General features: G+C 52.5%; 10 protein-coding genes across 11 annotated transcripts; 6 read left to right on the top strand and 4 right to left on the bottom strand.

Moving 5' to 3' along the window:
• Positions 1-773: 773 nt before the first annotated feature.
• Positions 774-3433, top strand: PV05_11519 (the record flags this gene model as incomplete). Of its 2 annotated transcripts, XM_013455011.1 has the most annotated exons (7): positions 774-1432; positions 1515-1615; positions 1666-1878; positions 1937-2024; positions 2079-2134; positions 2190-2292; positions 2347-3310. In XM_013455011.1, exons 1-7 carry the CDS (start codon positions 1311-1313, stop codon positions 3308-3310), a joined length of 1647 nt encoding a protein of 548 aa, XP_013310465.1. In that variant the 5' UTR covers positions 774-1310. The 2 variants fall into 2 exon arrangements, with proteins under 2 accessions (XP_013310465.1, XP_013310464.1); XM_013455010.1 differs by having other exon boundaries at positions 774-1615; positions 2347-3433.
• Positions 3434-3927: 494 nt separating this feature from the next.
• PV05_11520 (uncharacterized protein) lies at positions 3928-6970 on the top strand. Its single transcript, XM_013455012.1, has one exon. It carries the CDS (start codon positions 5630-5632, stop codon positions 6125-6127), a length of 498 nt encoding a protein of 165 aa, XP_013310466.1. The 5' UTR covers positions 3928-5629; the 3' UTR covers positions 6128-6970.
• A 14-nt stretch (positions 6971-6984) lies between these two features.
• On the bottom strand, positions 6985-14320 carry PV05_11521 (uncharacterized protein). The gene is made up of 6 exons (XM_013455013.1): positions 13939-14320; positions 13757-13870; positions 10057-13517; positions 9606-9827; positions 7837-9549; positions 6985-7731 (listed from the first exon to the last, which is right to left on the bottom strand). Exons 1-6 carry the CDS (start codon positions 14030-14032, stop codon positions 7630-7632), a joined length of 5706 nt encoding a protein of 1901 aa, XP_013310467.1. The 5' UTR covers positions 14033-14320; the 3' UTR covers positions 6985-7629.
• A 336-nt stretch (positions 14321-14656) lies between these two features.
• PV05_11522 (acetyl-coenzyme A synthetase) lies at positions 14657-17252 on the bottom strand. The gene is made up of 4 exons (XM_013455014.1): positions 16913-17252; positions 16832-16860; positions 15301-16774; positions 14657-15244 (listed from the first exon to the last, which is right to left on the bottom strand). Exons 1-4 carry the CDS (start codon positions 16949-16951, stop codon positions 14777-14779), a joined length of 2010 nt encoding a protein of 669 aa, XP_013310468.1. The 5' UTR covers positions 16952-17252; the 3' UTR covers positions 14657-14776.
• A 279-nt stretch (positions 17253-17531) lies between these two features.
• PV05_11523 (uncharacterized protein) lies at positions 17532-19330 on the bottom strand. The gene is made up of 2 exons (XM_013455015.1): positions 18924-19330; positions 17532-18837 (listed from the first exon to the last, which is right to left on the bottom strand). The coding sequence occupies exons 1-2, from the start codon at positions 19057-19059 to the stop codon at positions 18134-18136; spliced, it is 840 nt and encodes a 279-aa protein (XP_013310469.1). The 5' UTR covers positions 19060-19330; the 3' UTR covers positions 17532-18133.
• A 127-nt stretch (positions 19331-19457) lies between these two features.
• Positions 19458-21476, bottom strand: PV05_11524 (uncharacterized protein). Its single transcript, XM_013455016.1, has 2 exons — positions 21114-21476; positions 19458-21057 (listed from the first exon to the last, which is right to left on the bottom strand). The coding sequence occupies exons 1-2, from the start codon at positions 21390-21392 to the stop codon at positions 20602-20604; spliced, it is 735 nt and encodes a 244-aa protein (XP_013310470.1). The 5' UTR covers positions 21393-21476; the 3' UTR covers positions 19458-20601.
• On the top strand, positions 19489-20601 carry PV05_11525 (uncharacterized protein). The gene is made up of 2 exons (XM_013455017.1): positions 19489-20134; positions 20196-20601. The coding sequence occupies exons 1-2, from the start codon at positions 19593-19595 to the stop codon at positions 20428-20430; spliced, it is 777 nt and encodes a 258-aa protein (XP_013310471.1). The 5' UTR covers positions 19489-19592; the 3' UTR covers positions 20431-20601.
• A 145-nt stretch (positions 21477-21621) lies between the features above and the next one.
• Positions 21622-23653, top strand: PV05_11526 (uncharacterized protein). Its single transcript, XM_013455018.1, has 2 exons — positions 21622-22094; positions 22147-23653. Exons 1-2 carry the CDS (start codon positions 21748-21750, stop codon positions 23549-23551), a joined length of 1752 nt encoding a protein of 583 aa, XP_013310472.1. The 5' UTR covers positions 21622-21747; the 3' UTR covers positions 23552-23653.
• A 599-nt stretch (positions 23654-24252) lies between these two features.
• PV05_11527 (uncharacterized protein) lies at positions 24253-25623 on the top strand. Its single transcript, XM_013455019.1, has one exon. It carries the CDS (start codon positions 24578-24580, stop codon positions 25433-25435), a length of 858 nt encoding a protein of 285 aa, XP_013310473.1. The 5' UTR covers positions 24253-24577; the 3' UTR covers positions 25436-25623.
• A 145-nt stretch (positions 25624-25768) lies between these two features.
• Positions 25769-27306, top strand: PV05_11528 (N-acetylglucosamine-6-phosphate deacetylase). The gene is made up of 2 exons (XM_013455020.1): positions 25769-26202; positions 26294-27306. The coding sequence occupies exons 1-2, from the start codon at positions 25855-25857 to the stop codon at positions 27149-27151; spliced, it is 1206 nt and encodes a 401-aa protein (XP_013310474.1). The 5' UTR covers positions 25769-25854; the 3' UTR covers positions 27152-27306.
• The last annotated feature ends 123 nt before the right edge of the window (positions 27307-27429 follow it).

Genomic DNA, 27429 nt, shown 5'->3' on the forward strand with positions numbered 1-27429 from the left:
GCGTGTTCATGAGGCTCGGATCGATCGGACCAAGATCTGGTCAAATGTGTCATTTCGGTGGCAGGGGCGTTGTGAGAAGAAGCCGACTGAGTTGACTGTCTGCTTGCGGATCGATTTAGGGCAAAGGAAAGAGGCTTGCATTGGTCTGAGAAGTGGACGCCGCATTCATGAGCACCAGGGCACGATCGGAGTGAGAAGTGTGTATGGCGACAATTCCCTGAGGGAGGGTTACCCTGCATCGCTGGTATTGATCGGTAGCAACAGCATCTCTGCCATTGGCCTTGCTGCGAACCAAATACCGCCTCCATTTTTCGCTATTAACTGCATCAGTCTTGACACGACACTCCTCAGTCCCAGTACGTCAAGGTACAGTTGCAGTGGTTGCATCCATAAGTGCATCAAGTTCCCGACCAGCACCATCTCCTTCTCACTCGAATTAATCCTGGTCGGCCACTGCTAGTCATCAAAACAGCGATCACAGCTAAAGAATTCTTCATATCACGACAGAAATTCTCATGGCCACAAATACAGAACTTGGGTTCTCCTGCAAAGCGCATCTATGAGCCAGTCATCCTCCCATCAACGGGCCAAGTCGACATGCTGATAACAGCATCCATGTGTCCTGCTGCATATCGCTCGAATAATCTCCCTGGCATCCCGCAAGCCGCAACGCTGAAAAAGGTGTTGTAGCAGTAGAGACCACCGCTCTCAAGGCAACCACTGAAATATACTACGTCGACGAGGAAGGTCCAAACCCAACTTAGATTGCAAGACCGACAACGACGAGCATTGATCAGGCTCATCGACAGCCAGGACATCTTCACGACGGTCAACAACCCCATACCACGCCTCTGGCCACGACGAGGATTGCGGCCGACTCTGCTGTGTCGCTTGCTTCGTTCCCATAAGGCTGAAGCTATAATTTTCGAATTTGATGTGGTTGCATTTTGGGTGTCCACAACACCAAAGTCATCTACCATTCCACCGGTACCATCGACGACCGGTCGAGCTCTCTCATACGACGTTTCGAACTCTGCGCATTAATTGACGCAAAAGGTCTCAAACCTTGATGGTAACGACGGCCAAGAGCTCAGGTCCTCACACACTCTTGTCTCCTGTCATAAAACTGGCCTTTCTCCCACTTTTCTATTCACCTTACTCATACATTCGCCGCAAACACACATACACAGCATTTCCACTTTGGATATCCTTGAATCCGAGACGGATTCTCCACCTCCCATCTTTTGGCGTTACTTATTCTGTTGCCTCGGTCATCTTGTTATCATCCATAGCTCTTACCTCTCCTGACGATGAGGGCTAGGTTTTCGCCAAAGCAGCGCCCAAAACCCATCAATACTGCGATGCGGGACGACCCCAGATTCAACCAAAAACTACTGGAAATAGTCAACCGAAAGCAGGTGTATGAGCAGAGGTCGGTTTTTGCGATAGACTACACTCAAGATGCAGAATTTGCCGCCTTTGCGAGTCGTAGAACTGACAGAAGCGCGTAACAGTGGTCTTCAACCTCATCGGCTGCAAATCCTTCAGCAACCGCAGATTGGCCGCATAACAAAGTCGACACCACAAGACCACGACGACAGCAAGACCACGACTGGTAAGATCGTCATATCACCATCGGCTGACGGCATGCTAACTTTGACATAGCCAGAAACAAGGGTGTATTCCCACTGGAACCTGCACTCACCGTTGCATACACCCTCAATAATAACGATCCCAGCCAGTTTCACCGAGCCAGCCCATACATATTCAGCATGGTGACCGTCGAATCCCTCGATCCACAACAAGCTACAGAGCCAGACACTTTGTCAGGCCGCCTGAGTTCGTCGTTGCACAAGTTCAGGCTGCCAGATGGCCAAGGTAAGAGATGGTCCATGTCGATACCCTCTCTGGGGCTTTCAATGACATGATGTCGCAGAACAATGTGTCTTCGTTTTTCATGCCCTTTTCATCAAATATCCGGGAATGTACCGGCTCAGATGCCACGTTTTTGAGATGCGCCAAGGGTAAGTCGAACTGCATCTTTTGTTTGACGCTTCAGTCTCTGACCGATGCAATAGTTTCAGCGGCCTGTATGCGGAGAAAGTTGCAGAGATTTATGGCGGTGTCATGCAGGGTATGTCTTTGCCACATGACTTTTGCAGATTTCAGAACCTGACACATGCCAACAGTCAGCGCAGACAAAGCGGCGGCACCTACCAGAGCGTCCACAAAGTTGACGAGAGATCTTCACGATCAAGGTGTCAAGGTGAAGCTCAAGAAGGAGTCTGTTCGGTGAGTTGTCTGCTGCTTTCATGCTGGAAAGCGGTTGAGCTGATTCCTGTACAGCAGACGCAAATCGCAAACAGACGTCTGGACCGCAGATCGTACTTCAGGAAATGTCGTCGCCGGTAGCAACCCGGTCAACCATCCCACTTACAGGGCTCTGCCCGTGCAAACCGGTGCCGTGGCGCCAGCCCCAAACAACAGCGTCGACATTACTCGCCGCTTGTCGTACACGCACCAACGCATGAACACTGGTCGTCCGGCGCCAGCACCAGTCCACAGTCATGGCGAGGACATAAGCCACCGCATGAACACCGGTTTCGCGGCGCCAGCACCAGCCCACAGTCATGGCGAGGACATGCGCCACCGCATGACTTACCATGACATGAACAACGGTGCCGCTGCCGCGTGGAATGCCGGCACCTTCCAGGCAGCACCTGTGACCAACAGTGCCGAGGCCTTTCCCCTATACACTCGTGCCGATACCTTCCAGGCGACACCTTTGAGCAGCGGTGCCAGTCCTTTTTCGCTATACGGTCCTGCCGACCTCCGTGCCCTGCAGGCTGGTACCATGCAGGTGCCAAATATGTACAATCTCGTTCAAGCGCCGAACATGTACAACCTTGGCGGTCAGATGCCAAACACGTACAATGGTGTTGGCACATATCAGGTCCCACCAATGAACAGCGGTGCCGTAGGCGGCCAGGTTCCAAACATGTGCAATGGTGCCGGCACTTTTCAGACACCAGCCACATCCACCGGGTCCGATCGTCCTAATCGGCAAAACAAGAAGACCGGATCTAACGTGCCCAAAGCACCAGTGGCGCATGACGGTGCCAATACCGCCCAAGTGGCACCCGCGGAGAACGGTGCCAGTACCACCCAAGTGGCACCCGCTGAGAATGGTGTCAAGGTCTCCCAAGCACCAGCCATGAGCACCAGTGTCGCCGTGCCAGTCAATTTCGGCACTGGTATGTTCGCCGACTTCAACTTTGTCGATGCGTATGGCACCTACTGGTCACAGTAGAGCTGTGAAAGTCCTCCAGATCGCGAGTGGACAATGACAGGATCAAGTTCTTGGAGATACCTTTTCGGACATTAGGAGTTGGAATCTTTTTGGAGTTGGACATCGAGATGGACTGGATAAATTCCGGAAGGTCTGGGTAGCTCGGGAAGAGCAACAAGACGACCATAGGGAAGTCTCCTGACGGGTTTCTGCATGTTGATATAGTATTCATATGTGATTAATGTCTTCGCCTTTGGCCATTGCTCGTCCTCAGTATGCATCTGGTCGTCAGCGAGAAGAAAATTATCTAGTCCTAATACGGTTAGCTTTGTTATGGGTCTTGGCGAGGATTTGTTTCTTACTACGAATTGTCTGCCTCTCCCTTCATTCCCTCTTTATCAAGTATCCATCAGTCATCTCAACAATCAACCCAGACATCAACTCCCTTGCAGATGTTCGTCAGTACGGATCCATCGAGTTGCGGAGGAGAGATAGGCTGAAGGACCGAGAAGAGTCATGATGTCCTTGTTGGGGGGACGAAAAGAGAATCACAGCAAGCCAGAAGGGAACTTCATTTATATATGCCAGGTGAGAATTTTTGTCTCGGCTCAGCATGATGATTCCCGCATACGAACCTTCAGGATGTCGTGTTTTAAGATTTAGGACCAAATCTTCTCCGGTGAACGTCTTTTATCGGACCTGGATCCATCGGCCGAAGTGCTCAGGTAAAGTCTTCGTAACAGTTGCTTCCAGATGCACGAATGGATATGAATGAAGAGATAAACCAAGGGAGTGAAAAACGAAAAAATGATTGGTACTCAACATCAGAAGGGTGTTGAGGGCCCACTGGTAGGTGACTGGTGGTTCCGCCGAGTTAGCTTTGGTACTGTACGTGGACCATGCAAACCACCCATTCACAGCGAATCAAGGATAGAGCGATGTATGTTGCCTCCTGTCTAATCTGGCTCGGCTACTTATACACTTTCCACATTACATCTCTCTTCCACCTCGACGTCTCTTACGGTAGCGACAGCATACCCCAACAGCAAGTACATTGATATGCCGACGTTTACAAAGCAATGAATCACAGGCATACTCAACGGCCAGTCATCCTTTTTTCTTTGACATTCCAGGCCTCATCCTCATTTACCCTGAACAAAGTTGAAGAGATCCAATGGAGCTATGGGAGACGCATCCTCGTTGAAGTCAGAGTTTCGGAACCAATTGCTCCTAAGACAAGGGACTAACTTAAGCCACTCGAAAACAGTGTCTCCAGTCGCACCATCATGGTTGACAGTTCTTCTCCAAGGAAACAAGGACTCTCTTTCAGAGTCGCTCTCATGACTATGTCAGTTTGCTAAGGGCTGTGCAGGTGGGCCACAGGCCTTTCCTCGAGGACACGACTCGATCACCCATGAAAGGAAATCGTTCAAGTGAGGAGACTGCCAACAACGGAGCAGGCAGTAGTCTCATGGATCTGGCCTTGGAGTCTACCCACCTCTGCTTTGATCTTCACGTCTTTTTGCCCCTTCCCTTTTGTCATTCAACCACCGAGTCCTACCTCATGCTGCTCAGTGAAGGCTCTCAATACTTCCACGAGGGCGGTTTGATGAGGCAACCAGCAACAAGAACGAGACCTCCCTCCAGTATGCTCTAGAAAGGTACGAAGACGACAACATCCCGGCAGGCTAGGGAAGCAGCACCTGTGACGGGAGAACGGAAGGCAGGTGGAAGAAGGATACCATGCCTGCGCCTGCCGCAACCATATGACTCATACCTTCCTCCGAGCTTAAGCACCACTTGCATCTGAGCATGCAGTTCATCGTGCCCAATGGTAAGCTCGAAGGATCCTTGGCCATAATTGCTCTTGCAGAAGCGCACTCGCACAGTACATTGCTCCCACACCGCTGCTACCCCCAGGATGCTTGCTTCACTAGCACTTCATTCACAAACTGCGCTTCTGGTTCTCTGCCCTTTCCTCCTCTTCCAACGGAAGGTTGCTACTATCTTTCGACGACAACTGCAGCTGCAAGAATCCACAAGGCCCTACAGCAGGGTGGTCGGGAATGACTGCCTGACTCATGAGTCTCTCAACGAGAAGCCCCAAGGTAGTTTGTGAGGCACAAGATGTACTTCCACTGTCAATAAAGGAGACATTACTCAACACAACGCAAGATTTTTGTGAAGGTGCACACATTGGCATTGCGTCGACATACAATCCCACTGCCACTTGGGGTGTGGCATATCTCCGGTGAAGGGTCGAAACAGTCATAGACCACTCGGTATGGGTTGCGGATCTCAATTGGAAGCAATACGAGCCAACGGCTTTGAACAGCACGAATGAGACAGGCTGCAAAATCTTTGCACTGGTTAGCAGCGATTTTCTGTTGTCTCGCTCGTGCAGCAAAAGGTCCCATGAGCCAAGCGCGGCAGCCACGAGGTTCTATCCCTGCCGTGCCCTGTCCATCATCAAGAGCTGCAGAGCTCCGGAAGTGGCCACTTCTGCTCGATGTTATGGGATCGAGGCTACAATGCGAGCCTATGCAAGCGCTTTCGACGATGGAAATCATGGCGTTGGAGAAAATGCTCACATCGACAAGGGCCATCTTCCGAGTTAGGTCGCCAGGGTGGCAGACACTCGCTTACCGCAAGTATGCTTCACTGCCACTAGAAAGGGTGGCTGGACGAGGCTGGACCAAGTTGAATATAATAGGGGGTTCCGGCGTTCCTATTGCGGAGCACAAATCTCTCGCATCCACTAGCGCGCCAATCACTTGGGCATCCAGTGCCGTTGAGGCCGAGCAAGATCTTTTTCTGGAAATTTTCAATGCCTTCTAGATCTCCCTGAGGGATTTGCACAGATAACCGCAAAATCTACGACAGGGTCCAGTGGCTCCAACCTGTGGAAAAGTCTACACAGTATGCGCACAGAAAATACTACCTGACATGACTCTACAAGTACGAGTCATGCGAGCGTACCACCGATCTCGGCGGAATGTGGATGAGAAAGGGCTTGGGTGTCCTCCAAAACCAAGCTTTGAACAACCCTCTTGATTTTTAAGTTAACGGTTCAACAGGCGAAACCCGAGATAGATCGTCGTGCCATGGGGCCATCATGGCTGTCGGGTGCATTGGGAGACTGGGGCGATCTCCCGGTACGAGCCCTAACAGTACTTGGATGACGCCTAGCCAGGCCATCGGAAGGTTTACCAAATTCTCGGTCCGCAACGATCTCAGGGTACACCTCCCTATTGGACATCCATAGATGTTTGTGTGCTGTCGCCTTCAACGGCGGTGAGGGTATCAGCGTTTACGAGGCTGTGGAGCCCGCCCCATACACGGCAATTCCTTTAGAGATGAGCGCAGGCCGGCAGGAAAAACTCTGTTCAGACCTCAAAGGTTAGGCACAGAGGGCACGACAGCCACGAGTACGGTGCTTCACAAGGTCGGTTATTGCTGGTGACTGAACGCCGCCGGCAGAGGCTCCATACTTACTGTCCTAGACACACAAATGCAAACACAAAGCGACATCATGACAAGGTGTGAGGTAGAGGAGAACCATAGATCTCGACCATTTGGTAACCACGGGTGACTCATTTCATTAGCCAATCTGTTCTTGTAATGCAAACACATACAAGTACGAGTAGCTGAAACGCTTGCAAGACCAGGCCTCAAAACCGGAAAATACGGTGAATGTTTACAGATACTTTCTATCATTCTGGTACTCGTGCAACAAAGACTGGCATTCTTGTGGTTCAATAATAACGAGGCATGAGCACGACCCCCGATGAGTCATTCTCGGTAGTACCAACTATTCTCTCTTTCTTTCACTCTCCTCGCTCTCCTTTCTTTTCTCTCTTGCCTTCATCACACCTGCCTATCGACCTTAGGTACCTTAGGTAGGTAACCACAATCCAAAAGCTCGGCGCAGCTCGGCGGCCAGCTCGGTTATGCCACGTCACCAAGTTATTGTCGGTCGTCACTAGCACCGTTGTCGGGTGTTGGGAACATCACACAGATCCAGTCCAGGTCCCGGATACCAAGCCTCCTACGAGCCCACAACCGTGTTGATATTCATACTTGGATTTCTTCAATGTCCACGATCATAACCACTCTTCGAAGCCAGTGGTCTGATTAACCGTTTAGAACCCGAGCGCGAGGCATAAAGTGAATCATACTGGTACATCTTTTGTGACGAGGATGAAAGACGCCCAAACCAAATCCCCAAATTCCCCAAGTCGAGACCATTTTTTCTCTCCCAAGTCGGAGTCCACACGCGACCATCTGTGGGCACAGCCTTTTGAGTCCCAGATGAGCTGAGCAGGGGAAAGATGGGAAGCTCATCTCGCCGTAGCCATAACACCACGATAATACTCCACGCCCAGCGCCCGGGCGTGAATCAGCCTCGCGTCCGCGGTGAGTGGGAGATCGAGAATCGATTTCTGCAGGGCAGAAGAAAAGTCAGCCTGTGCGTACATGGAGTCCACCAGAAGGAGGAAAACAGAAAGCAAGGAAGAGAAAGAGAGGGAGAAAGAGTGAGCACATACCTTGCCACCCAGACCCTCTTGAGCATCCATCTCAATGGCCCTCCCCACCGCCCTACCCATTTCACACAGAGCCACCCGCTGCTCGAGATTCTCTTTATCCTTGTCCAGGGCGAGCGCTTTGCCTTTACCAGCGAACTGACCATTCAAGCCGATCAACGCGGTCTGCAATCGCTGCAATATCGTCTTCCGTCTAGTCTCGGCTTCAGCGTTGCTCGGTCTTCTGGCTCCGTGCCCGGCTGACGAGTTCGTGTCCATCAAAAGGACGAAGTCCGCGTAAACTTGGCCTCCAGACTTCCACTCCGTGGTGTCGACGTTGTCCTCGGGATTCTCGCCGAACTTTGCCAGCACCGCACGTAAAGTGTCCCAGTCTTCGTCAATAACAAGCCGTGGCGCCACGCGCTTGAGTAGACACTTGTGCGCATGCTCATATTCGTCTGCCCGAAGGAGATAAGCCAGTTCCACGAGCGGATCGTTGCATGAGCGTGCGTAAAGTGCTTTGGCGTGACATATCCATGCTCCCGGCACTTTGAGCCGAGCCGTCAAATCTGACCACAGTTGTCCTTGTCCTTGACTCTGGGCATCCGACTGCTCCATGTCTGGCGGCGATGGTAAGACAGCGGCATGCTTGTTGAGGAATTCCCGGATCTGATAGCCGCGTATGCGTGAGTTGGAGATATGTACTAGTGCCCACACCGCGCCAATGATGTTGCCTCGTGCCGAATGTTCAAAGGCAAGAGCCAGAGCCAAATTATCAGCCTGATCGTGTTCGATCTTGGCAGCTGGCACGGCAGCGGCGATGGTGTGATGTAGTTGAAATGCGTTCATCGAGTTCCAAGGCTGTGACAATGCCGACAATGCTTGCGGGAACACGGGCGCCTCGACGCCCATTCCCTGCGTCATGCTGGCCAACAACTTCAGGATAACCCATAACGGATCTTCCCTCCCGTCCTCACCGACTGGGCTCATTGCCTCTTGACGTGTCACCACTTTCTCTTCAAAATCACAGACTGCACTTGCGACGTCCCCGTTCTTCTGCCGTCCATACCACAGACAGAGGCTGAATGCCTGCACCCAATCGAGCTCGAACTTTTCTGAGATGGCAAAGGTACTGGCCTTGTCTTCGACCGGAACATTCTGCTTGCCTTGCGCGATCGTCGTATTGCCTGCGAGAAGCTCATACACAGCACGAATCTCTTCCGACATCTCGGACAGAACACCCTGCTGTCTCCACGCACCAATCTGGTCAGTCAGGTCGTTTTGAAAAGTGTCGTCGGCCTGTTCGATCTGCGCAACCAACAGACTCAGATGGATGTCCTTTTCGCGCATCAACGCATCACACGCGGCCTTGACATTCTTGGCCGTGAGATGAAGGATTGCCGCTGCTGCTGCACTACCTTTTTCGGATGCCTGTATCTTCTCAGCGTGTCGGCGCCAGACTAAGGCGGCAAGGAACTTTGACAGGCGATCTTTCTGGATACGCTGGTGGAATTCGCGTTTCTGCTGACGGCTTAGGCCAAAAGTGAATTCATCGTCGTAATCATCGAATAGAACGTGCGCGAGCTCGTAGACGTCAAGTTGGTCGGTGCTGGCGCCTTGCTCCATGACTTGGTCTCTGGCTTGTGACAGCGGGACAGTATTGTGCTTAGCAAAGGGGACGTTTTCAACGAGCTTGATTTGAATGTCTGCCATAAGCGTGCTCGCCTCCATGTTGACCTGCCAATGAGTGAGAAAAGAAGTCACAATCGACGCTGTACAAGATAATCACTCACAATCGCAGGTCGAAGTGAAGTAAGGCATAACTTTTCAACTCCACTTTCGATCAAAACATTATCCACCCAGGCAGCATCGGCTTCACTCGCACCACTGGTCTTGTAGATGAGCTTGTTTCCTTCCGTGAAATGAGGCTTGAAAGAAGCGTGCCACAATTTATCGTTTTCAGTCATGTCGGAGTCGTCATCATCAAAGGTCTTCGCGCGTTTTGCATAAGGAAACTAGAAAGACACAAAAGGTTTAGCCAATTTCATTCATTCCATAAACTACCTACTTGCTATGTGAGACTCAGTGTGAACCCTGGGGAGGAATTTCCCGTTCGTAATCATCTGGCACTGCCTTTTCTGCTGCTCCGACATGCATAACTTCATCCATCCAGATATAATCCATCCAGGGTTCATCATCAAGAAGAGGCAAACAGGAACAGAAAGAGGAAGGGGAGTATCAAACCTCAAGATCCGGCCCTGCCTGTCCTTTCCTCCCCTTTGCCATTCTCTCTTCATGTCTGCTGAACAAGGAATTCATAATATCGATGCTGGTGCGAAACTCATTTTTGTTGTGAGACTTAGGCTTCATGGGTTCGTAGGCGCGGTCCAGAAGAACTTTGTTCTGGACGTCTCGTAGAGCGTCTCGATTCTGCTTGCGAGGGCTGATTGTGCGTTGAAGTTGTTCTGCCCAATCACCATCGAGACTGTTTAGGCCTTTGCCGGGCGTGCCCAGCCGGCTCGCTCTCAAGATTGGCTTGTTTGGGCTGAGGAGAGCCTGCGCTCCCGGCGGAGGGAACGAGCCGACCATGCTGACTTCGTGATCAGTATCCTCACTTTCAGACTGTGCTGCGATGTCAGAGTCATGGACGTCCTCCTCGATCGTCTGTGCCGTCGGAACATCAGTGTCGTCATCGATTGCAGAGCGTCGGCCAAACCCTCCGGGGACGGTCTTCTGTTTGAAAGCAAAAGTGTCGTCTTCGTCTTGGGTATCGTCCTGATCTTCGCTATCAACCTCCATGGCCGAGACATTGCCTGGTTGAGACCCGCTTATGGAGTCAGGAGGCACAGACATCTGACTCTGGCTGAGCTCCTCGTCTTCATCATAATCCAACCCATAGCGGGTGTAGTGAGGGACTCTGAATGTCCAAACACCAGTCGAGACCTCGTAGTTGACAAATTCAGTACCATGCATCTTCTTGAGTCGGTTGACGTGTTTATCAAAGATGGGACCAGTCGTAGCAGAAGACGGCTGACCACGGGAGCGAGGCCAGGAATTCTCAATCGAGATCGTGGACGGAACATTGAGACCTTTGCCGACAGGTGGTTTCGAGCTCGCATCAGGGTAGACAGTGACTGACCGAAGACGAATCTCGACAATCTTCTCATACAGATCATCCAGAGGCAAGGCGGTCAGATCAACAGGGCCGTTGAAAACGACCTTACCACAACCCTTGCGGCCAACCTCGAAGCCGACGAACTTCTGCAATCTTTCACGTGGCATCTTGCTGAGTTCGGCTCTGCTGGGTTTCATCCAGTAATCACCGGGTTGTGGATCTGTTTTCGCCTGAACCGCGTTCTTGGAAGAAGTCACGTGGTCAGACTCGCGATCTTCTGGAACCACAGCAAGCTCATTCCCTCGAGCAGGTTCGGCTTCCGGAGTGGCACTCCCGTTGACCGTTCTGCCACGTTCTGATGCTTCTCCATCGGCTTCGGTACGTACCAGGGCCCCATTTTCGCCATTCAAGGTCCCTTCCTGGCCGCCGATAGTGCCCTTGTCGAAACTGACACGCTTTTTCAGTTTGCTTGGCTCGGTCGAGGACTCGGCACCGTTGATCACCACTGCTTCATCTTGAGTGCCAGTAGGTTTCTCAGGCGCGCTTGCTGGAAGGGCAGGAAGTGCCGGTCGGCTGAACAGATCGTTTCTGATGCTCCGATCAATAGTGAGACGACGCATATTGCCGCCAGACCATCGGCCAGCGCTAGGTGCGAATGCGCTGGGGCTCAAGACGCCATCGCCATCTCCAGAGAACTGGGATCTCAGGTTGCTAGCAGAGGCGCTCTTCCCAAATGAACGTCCGAAGCTGCCACCAGTAAAGCTTCTGCTGCCGTACATGCTGCCGGTCAAACCACTGGCGCCAGGGGTACTCGCAGCACTATTAGGAGTTCCGTAAGTGGAGTAAGAAAAGCCAAAGCCTGAGCGTCGAGGTGGGGTCATGTATCGTGACTGACTGAGTCGGAGACTTGGTGGTGGTTTCGCTTGACTTTCCTTCATCTTCTGAGTTGCTGACAACGGCGTGAAGAGCGGCTTTGCAGTTTCGGGCGTGGGTACTGGCAAGCCTGTCCAGATTGAAGTCTGACCGTATGGGTTTGGGTCATTCAGAGACGACTGCTTGAAGTCTGGTTGCTGTTGTTGACCTTGTTGGGCCGTCTGTGATGTGCCAAAGAGACTCGTCCCACCGGACTGGCCAAAGAGCCCTCCTTGTTGCTGTGAGCCAGTGGTGCCGAATAGAGAGGTTGTCGCAGGCTTCTGGGCAGCACCCCCAAACGAGAATCCGCCGCCTTGTTGTTGAGTGTTTGTCCCACTGGTGCCGAACAGACCTCCGCCAGTACTTGGCTGGCTGGTTCCGAAAGTGCTTCCACCAAATAGGCCACCGGGCTTCTGCTGCTGCTGCCCGAACATTGGAGTACCTGCTGTACCGCCAGTGGACCCGAACAATCCCGTCCCGGTGCCGCCGCTTGCAGGGGCGTTGCCGCCGAAAAGGCCGCCTCCGCCTTGAGTGGCGGCAGTCCCGAATAGTCCTCCAGAAGGCTGGCTTTGAGTTGCCGACGTGCCAAAACCTCCAGATGTACCACCAAAGAGTGGCTTTTGTTGAGTAGCGGTGCCGAACAAACCACCAGACTGTTGTGGCTGTTGTGGTTGTTGCTGTTGTTGTTGACCGCTGCCACCGAACAGGCCAGTACCTCCACTTGCAGGAGCTGTGCTGCCGAATGAAAATGATGGGGCGCTGGTAGTGGTGCTGCCGCCAAACAAACCACCTGGCTTGTTCTGCTGTTGACCGAAAAGGCCACCAGCGCTACTATTTCCGGATCCGAATCCGCCTGAAGGTGCAGATCCAAAGCCACCACCAGTACTGCCAGCAGTGCCAAACAGTCCTCCGGTAGAGGTCCCTGACGATTGTTGCTGGCCAAAGAGACCACCTCCTGCTGGCTTGTTTCCGAAGAGGCCTCCGCCACCAAAGCCTGTAGTCTGAGTGCCGCTGCCGAAGCCGGTGGAGGATGTGGTTGTTTGCCCAAAGAGGCCACCGGTCGTGCCGCCACCACCACCACCACCACCAAACGCCGGGGTACTGCTGGCGCCGAAGCCGCCGAATGTACTAGATCCGAAACCGCCTGAAGTCCCCGTTGCACTACCATAGCGACGTCCAGCATTGTAGTCTGCTAAGCGCAATTCTTCGAAAGAATATTTTTGGTAAGGTTGCATGAAATTGATGCTCTGATAGTTGCTCTGTTGGCCTGATGCATCTTTGTCCAATGTCGGAGCGTACGGCGTAGATGCGGTTCCGTCTGAAGGAGGGACTGGCTGGTTGCTCAAAGCTGTGCCAGAACCAGCTGCGCCAAACGCTCCTGCGTTGAAGCCACCAGTAGTTCCTGAGCCACCTTGACCGAACAGAGGGGTAGAACCGCTGGACGAGCCAAATGCGGGTTTGTTAGCGCCGAAGCTGAAGGATGAACCGCCAGTGTTACTGCTGAATCCTCCAGTGTTTGTGGCATTGCCAAATCCTCCTGTTGAGCTTCCGAAGCCAGTGTTCTGCTGCGTAGAATTTCCAAACAAGCCACCACCAGTGTTGGTGCTCGAGCTGAAGGGATTCGATGCTGGCTTATTGCCAAAGAGGGAACCGGATGTGTTGGTGTTGCCGCCGAAGCCTGTAGGGAGACGTGTTAGCTCGTCCATTTCGTTGATGCTGGAAAGAGAGGATGTAGCGTGTGTGGAAGGAAGGAAGGGCTTCTTGGAACGAAAAGCCATCACGTCGGATTCTCTGGTGGAGGCGATGTTCCCAGTCGTATGGAGTCGAGACCATTAGAACAGCATATTCTCGACGAGGCCACCTCAAGTGAAGCAGCGCATGGAAGAAGTCACGACAAAGCGAATCTGATTCACCCACCTCCAGTACCTGAGCCAAATGTGCTGCCACTGCCACCGCTGGCACCACCACCGAACGGGTTTGAGGCAGCTGTGCTGGATCCAAATCCAGTGTTACTGGTGCTCGTACCGAAGCCTAGGCCGAGATTGAAAGTGTCAGATTTGACAAAGCGCTGAGGGTTTTGCAAAAAGACATTGACTCACCAGTATTGCTATTGCTTCCGAATCCACCAAAGCCGGTGTTCTGGGGGGTGGTGTTCGAACCGAACGAGAAACCGCCTCCACTGCCAAACGACATGTTGGAGGGTATCGAAGACCGTCGTTGCGCAATTTTCGGATATTGAACCAGGAAAAAATTGGTTAACGAGTGTAGGAAACAATGATGTAGTAATTAAATGTGGTCAGGGAAGCTCGTGACGCGCCGCGGGTGAGAGGGTGGTCGAGTCAATGAGGACAACAGGCAGCAGTCCTCTGCAGATCCTTTGTGTTTTAAAGGCTCAGAGACCCGACACTCGAGTACGATCGAGCTCCCAGAAGACCCGAGTTGAATTGTGGCGGGCTTAAAACATAAAAAGGTCGACGCGCCTGCGAATGAATTGGGTAGAGAGGCCATACTGGACTGCGCTGGCGATTTAGTTTCGTGCCAAGGCAGAACCGAGTGAGGATGAGTCAGCAGGCCATTACAACAGATGATTCGCTGGTAACCACCATCGTTCAACTAACTACCTACGAGTACGATCACTTTCAATGTCTTTACCCAAGATCGAGAGCCATCTAGGTGAGAGGTGAGGGGCGTATATTGCCGCGCGGTTGTCGAACACGATAGGCACACAATGAAGCCAGCAGGCGGAGCTACATGGCCACCGTGACTACGTTTCCTTCCAGGCAGACATGCGAGAGCTCACAGTCGAAGATACTTGGATACGGTGGTGACATCCTGTTAAATTCGCGCCTACGAAATTTGTTACATGATTTCGGTCCCCAACATCTCGCTAACCGAGGGTATATCGACACAAGATCCTATTTGCGCTCTAATCTCCGATCACTTCTTTTTGGAAGCCTTCACAGTTTCGATAATCCTGTCAACGACGCCAGGGTCGCTGAGCGTCGATGTATCTCCGAGGCTGTCCTCCTCTCCACTCAAGATCTTTCTCAAGATTCTCCTCATGATCTTACCAGATCGGGTCTTGGGCAGATCATCGACGATGAAGATAGCCTTGGGTGCCGCGAACGGACCAATCTGCTTACGCACTTGCAGGACCAGGTCCTTGCGGGTGCTTTCACCTGGGTCGACACCATCTTTGAGTGACACAAAGGCATTGACAGCCTGACCGGTAAGTTCATCGTTGATGCCAACGACTGCAGCTTCAGCGACACCGTCATGCTCGATCAAGGCAGCTTCAATCTCGGCAGTTGACAAACGATGTCCGGAGACATTGACGACATCGTCGACACGTCCACGGATCCAATAGTATCCCTCGTGGTCGCGGCCGGCGCCATCGCCAGTAAACTGTCATCAGGTTAGCCCTTCGTACCAATACTGCTCGTGCGGCGCGGAGATCTTACATAGTAGCCCTTGTACACATTCAGGTATGTGTCCATATATCGCTTGTGAGCACCCCATACTGTGCGTGCCATACTCGGCCAAGCTTGCTTGAATGCCAACACACCCTCGACATCGTTGCCCTCAATCTCCTCACCAGAGACGGGATCGATGATGGCTGGCTCAATACCGAAGAACGGCAGGGAAGCAGAACCAGGCTTGGTGGGTGTAACACCGGCGAGAGGTGTGATGACATGTGAGCCAGTCTCAGTTTGCCAGTATGTATCAACAATGTGTGCCTCCTCTTTACCGACGGATTCGAAATACCACTTCCAGACTTCGGCGGCAATGGGCTCACCGACCGAGCCCAAGACTCGCAATTTATGCATTTTGTGGTGAATGTGCTCGTCACCAGCCCTCTTCAATAGACGCAGCGCAGTTGGCGCGACATAGAATTGGGTGACGTTGTGCTTGTCGATGACGTCCCAGTAGCGGGAGAAGTTCGGGTAGGCAGGGGTACCCTCGAAGACGACGGTTGCGACACCGAGTAGTAGCGGAGCATACACAACGTATGTGTGTCCTGTGATCCAACCCACATCACCACCGCAGAAGAAGACGTCGTCATCGTGGATGTCAAATACGTATTTCCCGGTTGCTGCTGCTCCTAGGAGGTATCCCGCTGTTGAGTGCATGACACCTTTGGGTTTACCTGTCGAACCAGAGGTGTAGAGTAAGAACAGTGGATCTTCCGAGTTCATCGACTCTGGTGCAATGTAGTTCGGGTACTTCTCAACCTCCTCGTGCCACCAGAAGTCTCGGCCTTTGGTCCAGGGCACGTCTGCGCCAGTCCTCTTGTAAACCAAGACACGAGTGACGTCGGGGCATTTCTTGAGCGCCTCATCGACAATCTTCTTCGTGCCGATCAGCTTACCACCACGTTTCCCCTCGTCTGTGGTAATGACGACCTTGCTTTCCGCGTCGATGATACGGTCGGCCAATGAGCCAGAAGAGAACCCGGCGAAGACGACGGAATGAACGGCGCCAATACGGGTGATGGCCAGGAAAGAGATTAAGGCTTCTGGAATCATGGGCAGGTAGATGGCCACAGTGTCCCCCTTTTTCACGCCCATTTGTTTGAGAGTGTAAGCAACCCGGGAGACCTCGCGCAGCAGCTCGCCGTAAGTAAGGACACGGCCCTCGCCCGGCTCATCCGCCTCGTAGATGATGGCCGGCTTGTCTGGGTTCTTGATGGCGTGACGGTCGACGCAGTTGTAGCAAGCGTTCAATCGACCCTCCAGAAACCAAGCACTGTCACCGTTTGTCAGGGTACCGGAGCGCACTGTCTGGAAGTCTTGCTGCCACGACAGAAGCTCTCGAGCCATCTTTCCCCAGAACTTATCCGGCTGTTCAATCGACTCCTTGTACATGGCCCAGTATTCATCGAGATCCTTGATGTGGGCCTTTCCAGGGCCTTTCTGGAAGAAGGGTTTGGGGACACTGCGAGTAGGTCAATAACTCTACTTCTTGAGCGAGTTCGGCAGCTTGGAGACATACTGGAAGGTGTCGACTTGGTGGGCTTCGGCCTGGGCATGGTCAGCGACAGTGCATGGAGGGGTAGCGGAGAGCTATGCTTACCACAACGGGCTTTGGAGGTTGTGTATCGCCTTCAGACATGGTGGCTAATGCAGCAGAAGTGGCCAGGGACAGTATAGGGACAGAATAAAGGCTCAGAAAGGGAGAGGACGTAGAGGGGTGAGAGATGTGCTTCTGTTTATACTACGGGTGGCCGGCCAGGATGTAGCAGAAAAAGCGGACCAGGATCCGGGGAGGATGGCAGAAGGTCTAATATAGGCAGGTGTGCGTGCCGATGGATGACGAGGTGCGAGAAGAGCGTCAAGCGAGAGTGGAAAAGGATGGACGTGCTTGTCTGCGAAAAGGTCGAGTGACTTGTGAGACCGCCAGTGCGGTAACGGCTTGTATGTGGGATTTGCATCGAGCTTTCGTCAGACCAAGATTCGAGCCGGGTGGGCGCTGCAATTCACGCTGCGGGGAAAGCTGGAGCTCTGCAAATTGATGCATTTCAACTCGTCCACTTGCCCTTCAGTGCCCCTCCAACCCTCCAATCCGTCCTTTCATCCGTGAACTGCTCCTTGGCCTGCGCCATCGTCGACTGCTCACACTGCCTTATTGCAGGCGCATGATCGTGACCAAAGTTGCTGGCTTGTAGGTGGCTTGGTCTGCCAAGCCAGCCTCCCACGAGTAGCAACGGCAATGCTCCTCAGACCTTGAGATGTCGGTCCTTCACCAGGTCGAATTGAAGTCGCTACACAATACATTTTTCCTTTACAGCACTACAGTCAGGTACGAGTACGTGGGTACGTAGTAGGTGATCCCCTCGAGAGATCGTCCTGGCGGCCCTGCAAGGATTTCTTTTCGGGCGACGGCAAGCACTCCGCTTGCATCAAGCCTCCGAGCCTGAGGCGACCATATTTCAGCCTCCGGGTGTCCACCGTCAAATCCCTGCACCCAACCCAAGAATATCTCTACAGCACGAGTGCGAACCCAGAACCAACTTCCTTGGCCTTGCCATCCGTCCCCCAAACTGGTGCTCCTTGCCAGTGGTCCGCGATTGGATCCCATCACCAGGGTCTAGAAGCCCGCAAATCCCTCCAAGCCATGTGCAGGATCCGGGGACCACCGTGGTCTGATTGACTTCCCACTCAGATGTTCTCTCCTCGTATTTGTCACAGGCAAGGCTTCATCGAAATCTTACCGGCTTCCTACTAGGAATGTGCCGGCTTTGTCTGCCACAGTGCATGATTGTTACGGGTACATCTCCGGAATCATATCTCTGTGTTATATACTTCCTTTCCACCAGCACGCTATACCCAACATGAACACCACAATCGCTCCATCTCCGATAATTTCCCTGAGCATCTGTATCCACAGACTGATTCCGCTTTTGCCCGAGTGGCCGCTACTAAGTACCCTGCTCCCTTGGACGAGTAGTTCACCTGTCGCAAACACAATGAAGGGATTCTGGAAGGTTGCTGGCGCCGGAGGATTCTCGCCAAACGCCTCGGTCGCTTTCTTGATGCAAAAGACCAGATAAAGACCAGCCATCACCGCGAAAATGACATGCAACACCTTCCACAGCCTCGTCGCTTGCGCTTCCGCTTGAGTCGGTGGTGCCTTTTGTCCTCCCATGAGCATGTTGGTCAGGAAGGATGGAACTCCTGTCATCTTTGATATGTCATCGGGAGATATGCCGGAGCCGCTGCCCATTCCGCCCCCTCCAGGCACGTTTGGGTCGTACGCGCCATCCATGCCTCCCATCATGGCCTGTAGCATCTTGAACATTGGGTCCTCTGGTTCTTGTCGTGGGGTCTGCCCATCTTGTTCCATGGGTTGTCTTAGCATTGCCTTGAGAAATTCTTCCTGTGCCCTCACTTGTTCTGGTGTGGCGTTTGCAGAGGCGTTCTGTGCCGAGTATGCAGGAGCAGAAACTTGTGACGGTGTTGATGACCGAGGCGGCGTAGCAAGAGGAGAGTCATTTCGCACTGTAGATTTACGGGTCAGTCGTTGCTTGCGCACAATGTCGGTAGACTCTCGCTGATTTTGCGAGATGTCTGCAGAATGTGCTTACTGCTCTCTGGAGTCCTTCCGCTCAGTCTAGTGATTTTGTCAAGTCTTTCCGCTGCTGCACCAGTGATCTTCGCTTCTCGCTTTTGCCGCCGGATTCTGGCTTGTCTTTGTGCTGGTGTCTCCTCTGCTTCCGCCATCTTGTGTCCGCTGTATTGCACTTAGGAAGGAACTGTCCGTGAGCGACGTAGGGAGCGTTGCTAGAGGTTTGTTCTCGGCTTGAGGACAATAGTCTAGAGGAAGGAAGGTCTGGATCGGAGCAATTGAGGCTTGGTGTGACAGTCCAGAAGCGCGAAGATATTATTGTTGACGTGGAAGAAATGTGTCACGCATTCATCGATCAGGTCAAACCAGGATAGTGTCTAGTGTTTTACGAAATCTTTTGTTACTGTACAAACTGGCTGCAGTTTGGTTCCTCACAACATGTCCTCAGACACCTCAGGCACCTGAGACCATCTCCACATATCAGCGCGGCGCGGGTCTGACGTAATTGTCCATGGACATATCACTTGAGAGGAACCACACAGTTTACGCGATCGGAGCACGCAATTATTCAATTCTCGTAGATAAGGACGTTCAACAATGCTGCCATCCATTGCAATTGACATTTCAGCTGGTGAGTCTGTCATCCCAGTGGCTCTGAAAAAGTACGTTCTGCACTCCTCCATCCACCATGTCGTCGACATTGATCGTAGGTGCAACACGTGGCCTGGGAAAGGAGCTGGCATTATATTACGCCGACAACCTTTCCCACAATGTATATGCCACCTCTAGGTCGTCCAATCCCCCTCCAGGCTTCGGCGGTGATAATGTCACCTGGATCCCAAACATCGACCTGTCGAAGCCCAGCTGTGGCCTGGATCTGGCTTCTTCACTCAAAGGCAAGATCATCAATACTTGCATAATAACTGCCGGATATTTTGCGACAGAAGACTTTGGCCACGCAGATTGGGAAAAGGAAGTAAAGATGTACACCCTCTCTTCTGTCGCGCCAGTGTTTGTGGTGCAAGAACTGGTAAAATCCTCCATATTGACAAAAGGAGGCAAAGTGGTTCTGGTCTCTTCGGAATCGGGCTCCATCACCCTGAGACACGAACAAGAGGGCGGAGGTAATTTCGGTCACCATGGCTCAAAAGCGGCTTTGAATATGATCGCCAAGCAGTTGTCTTTCGATCTGAAAACTCGAGGCATAGCTGTAGTATCCGTCCATCCCAGGTAAGATCTTGCCACAAGATCAGGAGTCACATTTGCTTCTTGACCAAGCTGACATCCGTAGTTTCATGAGGACTGAAATGACCAAAGGTGTTGGTTTCGACAAATTCTGGGATGCCGGTGGCGCCTTGGACCCCAAAGATGCTGCCCGTATTTTGGCCGAGTGGATCGAGAAAGATTTCTCTCTAGAGATAACCGGCTCCTACTGGGCACCAAGGGGGACCAGCGACATTGGGAACTGGGACGTCGTGATGGGCGAAGAGACTGCAAAGGAAGGTCCTGTTCAGCTACCATGGTGAGACAGTGCAAGATGGTCTTTCATCCTTTGTGAATCCAACACAGCTAGATTCGTACAGATTAGGGAGTACCAAATGCTCCCAGTGGTATGAGTAGACCAGAAATCCGAGCCAGTTGTCCAGATCGTGGTAAATCATCGCTTCGTTATCGCTGGAGTCGAACAATCGCAATCGTCACTGCAGACAAATGGTATAAAACGCTTCCTTTGCAACGCTGCCCGTGCCGTCGTAGTCAAACTCCTCTACCATGGCGTGTAGTTCTTCGTCCTCGAGTCCGGTCTCTCCAAGCTCTCGAGCCACCCTCCGTATGTCTTCCACTTCGATGTAGCCCCTTTGGTCTGGATCAAACAGAAGCAGCGCGCGTTCGACCTCGTCCGAGGGATCTCGTTCGAACACCTTTTGCGCAGCGACGCGCTGGAACGCGTTCTGAGGAAGTAGTAGCTGACTTGAATGGTACGCTGTTTGTCCTTTCCCCGGTGGCCCTCTCTTAAATTGCGGCTTCGGAACGCCATGCGCGTGCATTATTTGAGAAACTTCGGGTCTCGGGATGGTGAACCCCAACGAGCGCAGAGCTATTCGCATCTCTTGGTAGTCTAAATGTCGATCGCGGTCAAGGTCGAATAAAGAAAACTAGAGAACACCAGGTCAGTGACGCGAATTGAGAATAGTAACTGGTCCACGCCTACTGCTTCATTGATCTCATCCCTTTGTTCCTCGCTGAGTTCGCTCAGCGCATTCGGTTCTTTTTCCATACTCTGTCGTACGCCTTGCCCGCCATGCTGCGCGTGAGTCGCTGTCGACTGCCCGAACGGATATGACTGTTCAGGGCGCCTCCCGAAGGTTGATTGAGTGTATGTCTGTGGAGGAGCAGCGGGTCCTGGAGGCTTAGATCCTGTGCGATCGGGCAGTTTACTCGACGAAGCATAAACGTTTCGGCCGGGGAATGAAGGATTCGCCTGAGACATTGAAGATATTGAAAGCGGCGGGCAAGCGCATATGTCAGCTCCAAGGACTTCGCGACTTCATGAAGGTTCTTTTTATCGTGAGAGATATGGATTGACGGTGGAAAATGTCAATGTTTACCCTGCTGGTATTTAGGCCGAGGCGCGTGCTTCGCGACGCGATCGGCCGGTGGCCGCCGTTGATAAATTCCTCTCCGCCTTTCGGAGATCTGTGATCACATCCATCTCCATTCGATATCAGAACAGCCGCACCTCCCAAGTTTGCGGCGACGACTGGTGAGATGCGCCCATAATGCATGCCCGTCAACAACGATGATGATGTTGTCGTCGTCATCGTCGTCATCGTCGTCGAGAGACCATGCAAATGGCCAGAAAGCTTCAGCGACATGACAGCCGGATAATCATCCATTTTGACTATGACTGCTTCTATGCTTCAGTTGTCGAAAATGAAAATCCTGCGCTGAAGTCGGTGCCCTTGGCTATCCAACAGAAACAGATCGTGGTGACATGCAATTATGAGGCTCGACGCCGCGGTCTGCGCAAGTTGCAGTTGATTACTGAAGCCAAGAAGGTCTGCCCAGAAGCGGTGATCGTGCTCGGTGAGGATTTGACACGATTTCGAGATGCGTCAAAGGACCTTTACGGCTTCCTCCAGTCAAGTGTATGGAGTGGAAGGGCAGAGAGGCTGGGATTTGATGAGGTCTGGTAGGTGACGTGGCTGCCTTTTACGACGACTCACTCCTGACAGATGCTGCAGGCTAGATTGCACGGACATGGTCGACTACAACCTGAGCCTCTTGAACCACAACGACCTCTCCCATTCTTACTTCTGCCTGGACCGGGCGGATCCCACTGCCGGCTTCGACTACGATGCTTCTCACGTCTTCGGTCCGACGTACCCCTGCGAACCGCCGAATTCGGCACGTCTGTCTGAGAACGAAAAACGCTTGCGGTTACGACTTACACTAGGCTCACATCTAGCGAGGTATCTTCGCCATGAGCTGGAATCACAGAAAGGATACACCTCGACTGTAGGGATTGCTACGAATAAAACGCTGTCAAAGCTGGTGGGCAACGCCAATAAGCCGAAGAATCAAACTACAATTATGCCGCCTTTCGAACCTGTCGGAGCCACTGCAAGCAGTGTGACCCAGTTTGTCGATGGTCATGATATTGGAAAAATACCTGGGATTGGCTTCAAGCTGGCGCAGAAGATCAGAGCACAAATTCTGGGCCGGGACGGGCACTTTTCTCAAGGTCTCCTCTACGGAGGGACCAAGGAGTCAGTGAGTGTGCGTGACGTTCGCTCCCACCCGGGCATGGGTCCGGAACTGCTTGAAGATATCCTGGGTGGCCCTGGCTCGTTCAAGGGCATCGGTTGGAAGGTATGGGAACTGATTCACGGCATTGACGACAGCGAAGTTGGGAAGGCCAAGCGTATCCCGTCGCAGATCAGTCAAGAGGACTCGTACATGAAGTATCTCCACACATTTGAACAGGTCAAGAAGCAATTACATCTGCTGGCAGAGAGATTGCTTCTCCGGATGCGCATGGACCTTCTCGAGGATGACGAAGAAGCTGGTGATGACGGTTTGGCACGTTCTCGCCGGTGGATGGCTCATCCACGAACATTACGATTGTCGACAAGACCTCGACCACCCCCTGGGCCTGATGGGGTTCGAGCAAGGACGTTCCATCGCATCTCGCGGTCAGCACCCATGCCTACTTTTGTCTTTAGTCTGAGCGAGACGACTTCGGCCCTCACCGAGAGGTTGGTAGAAGAAGCGCTAGTGCCAATGTTTCGCAAGCTTCACCACGAAAAAGCAGGATGGAACCTCAGCTTGATCAATGTTGCAGCTACCAACATGGCAGAGACGGCAGCGGAGACGAAGGATAGCAAAGGTCGAGATATCGGGAAAATGTTTCGTCGACAGGATGAAGTGCTCAGAGACTTCAGAGTCACCGACAACTCTGAAGACGCCAACGACCTTGGCTCTCGGGTTGCTGAACCGCATGAGGCCGACTTCGAAACTCAGGTAGCTGAAGGATGGGATTCTGAGGACAGCGAGACTCAAGAAGTGGTAAGATGCAGTCTCTGCCACAACGTCATCCCATCCTTCGCATTGACTGCCCATCAGAGATACCACCAGTTGAGCAACTAGAATCACAGCCCCTTGGGCTGTGGCTATGAAATCCTCAAGGCGACTCCGAATGAGGCTTTCTTGTCTGTCTCCTATGATTCGTCGTTCGGTCCCAAGTTTTTCCTACACCGAGAGCTGGCGAGCTGGCAAGCTGGCCTACTGATAAGGCCCTCGTCGGCTCGACCAGTCGATAAGCAGGGGCCAGGGGCTGTCGCTGACTCGCTGTCCTATTTTCATCCTTCGCCTATTCTACCTCTTGCAATCCTCTCAGCCACTCGTTCTTCGCCCTTTTCACGACCCCCGTCTGTTCTTGCACAATAGCCGCCATTTTCGTTCAACTATTGCCGTGCAGCCGGAAAGTCTATGCTGAAAATAGACCTCGGCGGTTACGACATGCAAGCACACCTCACATTTCGCCAGAATGGTTAGTGCTTGCGGACCGCTTGGTCCTGAATTCGTCGCTTCCTCCCTTCGACTAGTTCGGTCCCTACCCCATTTGTTGAGTTTCCGTCTTCTAAGTACAGATCTCAGCTGGGTAACGTGAATTCATTTGCAAACGGTAAGTCCGTCGGTTGCCCAAAATGGACCTGACGGGTGTTGGCAATGCCAATTTGGCCATGGCCATCACAAGCGTGTGTGGCGGCATGAGGACGACTTTTCGTGGCATTTGCCCGGATGACGTCTCATATGCGCCCCCAGCCAGATCAGCTGGTTCATGCCCTCGCCATCCAACTTACAATGCTGCCTATGCTGCTGTTTTGCCTTGGGTACGCTTAGTCTGAGGCAACCGGATATCTGGGGCACTCGTTGATCCTGAGTGGACTACTTCGAGCCTGGCGCTGGTGGGCCCAGGTCAAATAAAAGACCTCTGTTCCTCGTGCTTACACCTTGCTGCTAGACAGTTACCTTGCGAGCGAGTTCTGTCAGCCGCTCCGCCTGGTCACGAGCTTTTGGAAGAGCATGGCCTTTTGGGAAGAAGGCTGATTCTCTGCCGTTTGATGAGCGACCATTCAGCGCCGTCAGATCCGCTTCCAAAATACAACCACTATGCTGACGATATCAATGCCCGCAACCATATCTCACCTTCTATCTCACGTCAATTCGGCACCTCCATCTGTGTTCTGTCCCGAAAATGCGCCTGCTTCAGGGCCTATGTCGCCAGGAAAACAGCAACAGAAGCCAAAGTTGTCACTACAGACATCGAATTTGACGCCTACTTTCCATGGATTTAGCGGCGGTCAAGTTACTACCAACCTCAATACTGCGACTCCCACTACGTTGAACACCTTCAACAATGCCTTCGACCTGACATTTAGACCATCACCAGTCGTTTCAGCCCCGTCGCCAACGAGACGATCTCAGACAAAGGCACCTGGCCGATCACGCTCGCCCACAAATAGATCGCCTGAAATGCCATACGCTTTGTGCCTGCCATTCGGTGTACATTCGATCCTCAAGAATTCTCCACTGCTACAATATGGACGTCGACGCTCAGTCTGCTCAAGCAGTGCCAGCCCCGATATACCTGGTAGGCGGGTGTTCTTCCCCGCGTCTAAGAAGGTGACGTTTCGAGCAGTATTGGAGGAAGAGATCACCACGCACAAGTATTCTATACGCCACTCGGACATAAATTCTTCCTCAGACGAGACAAACTCCTCTGAAGCCGAAGAATCGAGCAGCGGCTCGACGGATGAAGGGGAGGAGGACAAGGTTGATATGACAATCCATGTGGACGAAGTTGCGACGCGGGGAAGAAGGAAAAGAAAGACCTTGTCCGTATCGGACTCGACCTCGGACGGATTAGATCGTGGCAGGAATAAGGGATCAAGAAGCACTTCAGCGCGCAGAAGTAAGCGGAAGAGGAGACGATGGGAAAATGGATGCTGGGGCCTGCAAAGGCTGTAGAGGAGGACTGACTGGATGTTTAGGACGACAGCAAAAGTATACAGTCACAGACAGAGCCTCGGGTTGAGATTCTCGAGACTAAGACGCCACGGTCCGAGAAGATCGAGGCCAGCGACCGGGCTGCGGCAACCTAGAATTCTACTACCCTCTGTGGGATCAATGATATCACATTGCTGCTCCCTGCATATTGGACCGGCTCGTTGTGCTGTCACATTGCATTGACCTGCATTGACGATGCATCCTACAAGTACATCTACATGGCTTAACTGGGTGCAAGAAACTGCTGTTGTCGATTATAATATGCCCCGCCTTATTCTCCCGCATAAATATCTCCGCCCTGCACAAATCCTACCTTTGCCATTTTGTAAGTCACCCGTCTCCCATTATCTAAAGCCCACCTCTTTTGAACCGTGTTCGCTATGGAAGAGCCTTTGAAGTGCTTCACGAACTGCCTTCTTTGTATCTCCGGCGAACTGGTTGCCCAGGACCTCTACTTCAGTTCCGAAAGAGGCATCATTACAGCGAACTACTACTACCGGAAGGACGGCGTCGAGAGAATAGATCTAAACGGCAGAATTGTTGCTCCCGGCTACCTGGACCTACAAACCAATGGCATGCAAGGTATTCATTTCACGCAACTGGCTGCGGTCGGTGACCCGCAGGAAGACGAGCGCAAGCTAGAGACAGTCGGCAAGATGGAGAGCTCTCTCGGTGTAACTGGCTGGTGGGCCACGGTACCTACGGTTTCGGCGGAAAGATGGAAACAGGTAGATCTGTCTCCTTTCCTTCTGTTCTACCCTCTCTGGAACATAGTAGCTGGAACAGCCAGTTGTGCAGCAACTGACCCTACCTGTGAAGATAGTCCCAGTTCTGAGACCACGATCATTTGCCTCAGGAGCGGATTTGCTCGGTGCCCACGTGGAAGGACCTTTCCTCAACAAGTCCAAGAAAGGAGCACACAATGCTTGCTATTTGCAAATACCTACTGAGATTTCTCCTTCGAAATTATACGAAGACAGTAATCTCCACGACACCATCAAATTGATAACCTTGGCTCCTGAACTACCAGGAGCCACCGCCTTGATCGGCCAACTACAGGAAGACTATCCGCACATAGTGATCTCCTTGGGACATTCAGCAGGGACCTACGAAGAAGGCCTAGCCGCAGTACAGATGGGCGCTCGAGCGCTGACTCACGTCTTCAACGCCATGAGCCCTTTGCATCACCGGAATCCGGGACTCGCAGGGCTGATGACGACGGGCAAATGCTACTTCTCGGTCATTCCTGACGGGATCCATCTGCATCCGTCGGTGTTGACACTGTGCATGCGAGCGGAGCCTCAGAAATGCGTCTTTATCACGGACAGTATTGAGCTAGCGGGTCTGCCTGATGGCGTGCATCCCGGACATGGGCAGATATCTGGGAATCAGTACAGGCAGGGCAACAAAGTGACCATGGAGGGCACAGATACGCTGATTGGCAGCTGCTGTACCCTTGATGAATGTGTTCGGAATGCGGTGGCTTTCAGCGGGTGCAATCTTGCTGAAGCCGTGCAATGCGTCACGGAGAATATAGCCAACATGATGTCGGAGAGTAAAAGAGGGAAGCTGGAACCCGGGCGGAGGGCGGACTTTGTGGTTTTGAATGAGGAGGGTTTTGTTCAAGAGACATGGATGGGTGGGAGCAGAGTGTGGTCGGACTCGTCGAGTTCATGATATGCTAATGTGGATGGGCAATTAATCGTGATTATGGTGTTCGGGAGTATCACGTATGCAAGCTGCGAACGGGGAGTCTACTCGTCTGTTCTCGAGACGAGGACCACTTAGACGACGATCATTTAGGGCAAATCGACCGATGTCAGTGGCTAAAGCTTTGGCGGAGAACACATGCATGTCGTGGCTGGTTTAGGGGCTTGTCTAAAAGCTCTAAGCCGACTGATTTCAAGATTTCGGCTGTCGATGGCCGGGCTAGCGAGATTCCACGCGTGGTTTAG

The sequence above is a fragment of the Exophiala xenobiotica genome, assembly GCF_000835505.1.
Source record: "Exophiala xenobiotica strain CBS 118157 unplaced genomic scaffold supercont1.7, whole genome shotgun sequence".
NCBI classification, from domain to species: Eukaryota; Fungi; Ascomycota; class Eurotiomycetes; order Chaetothyriales; family Herpotrichiellaceae; genus Exophiala; species Exophiala xenobiotica.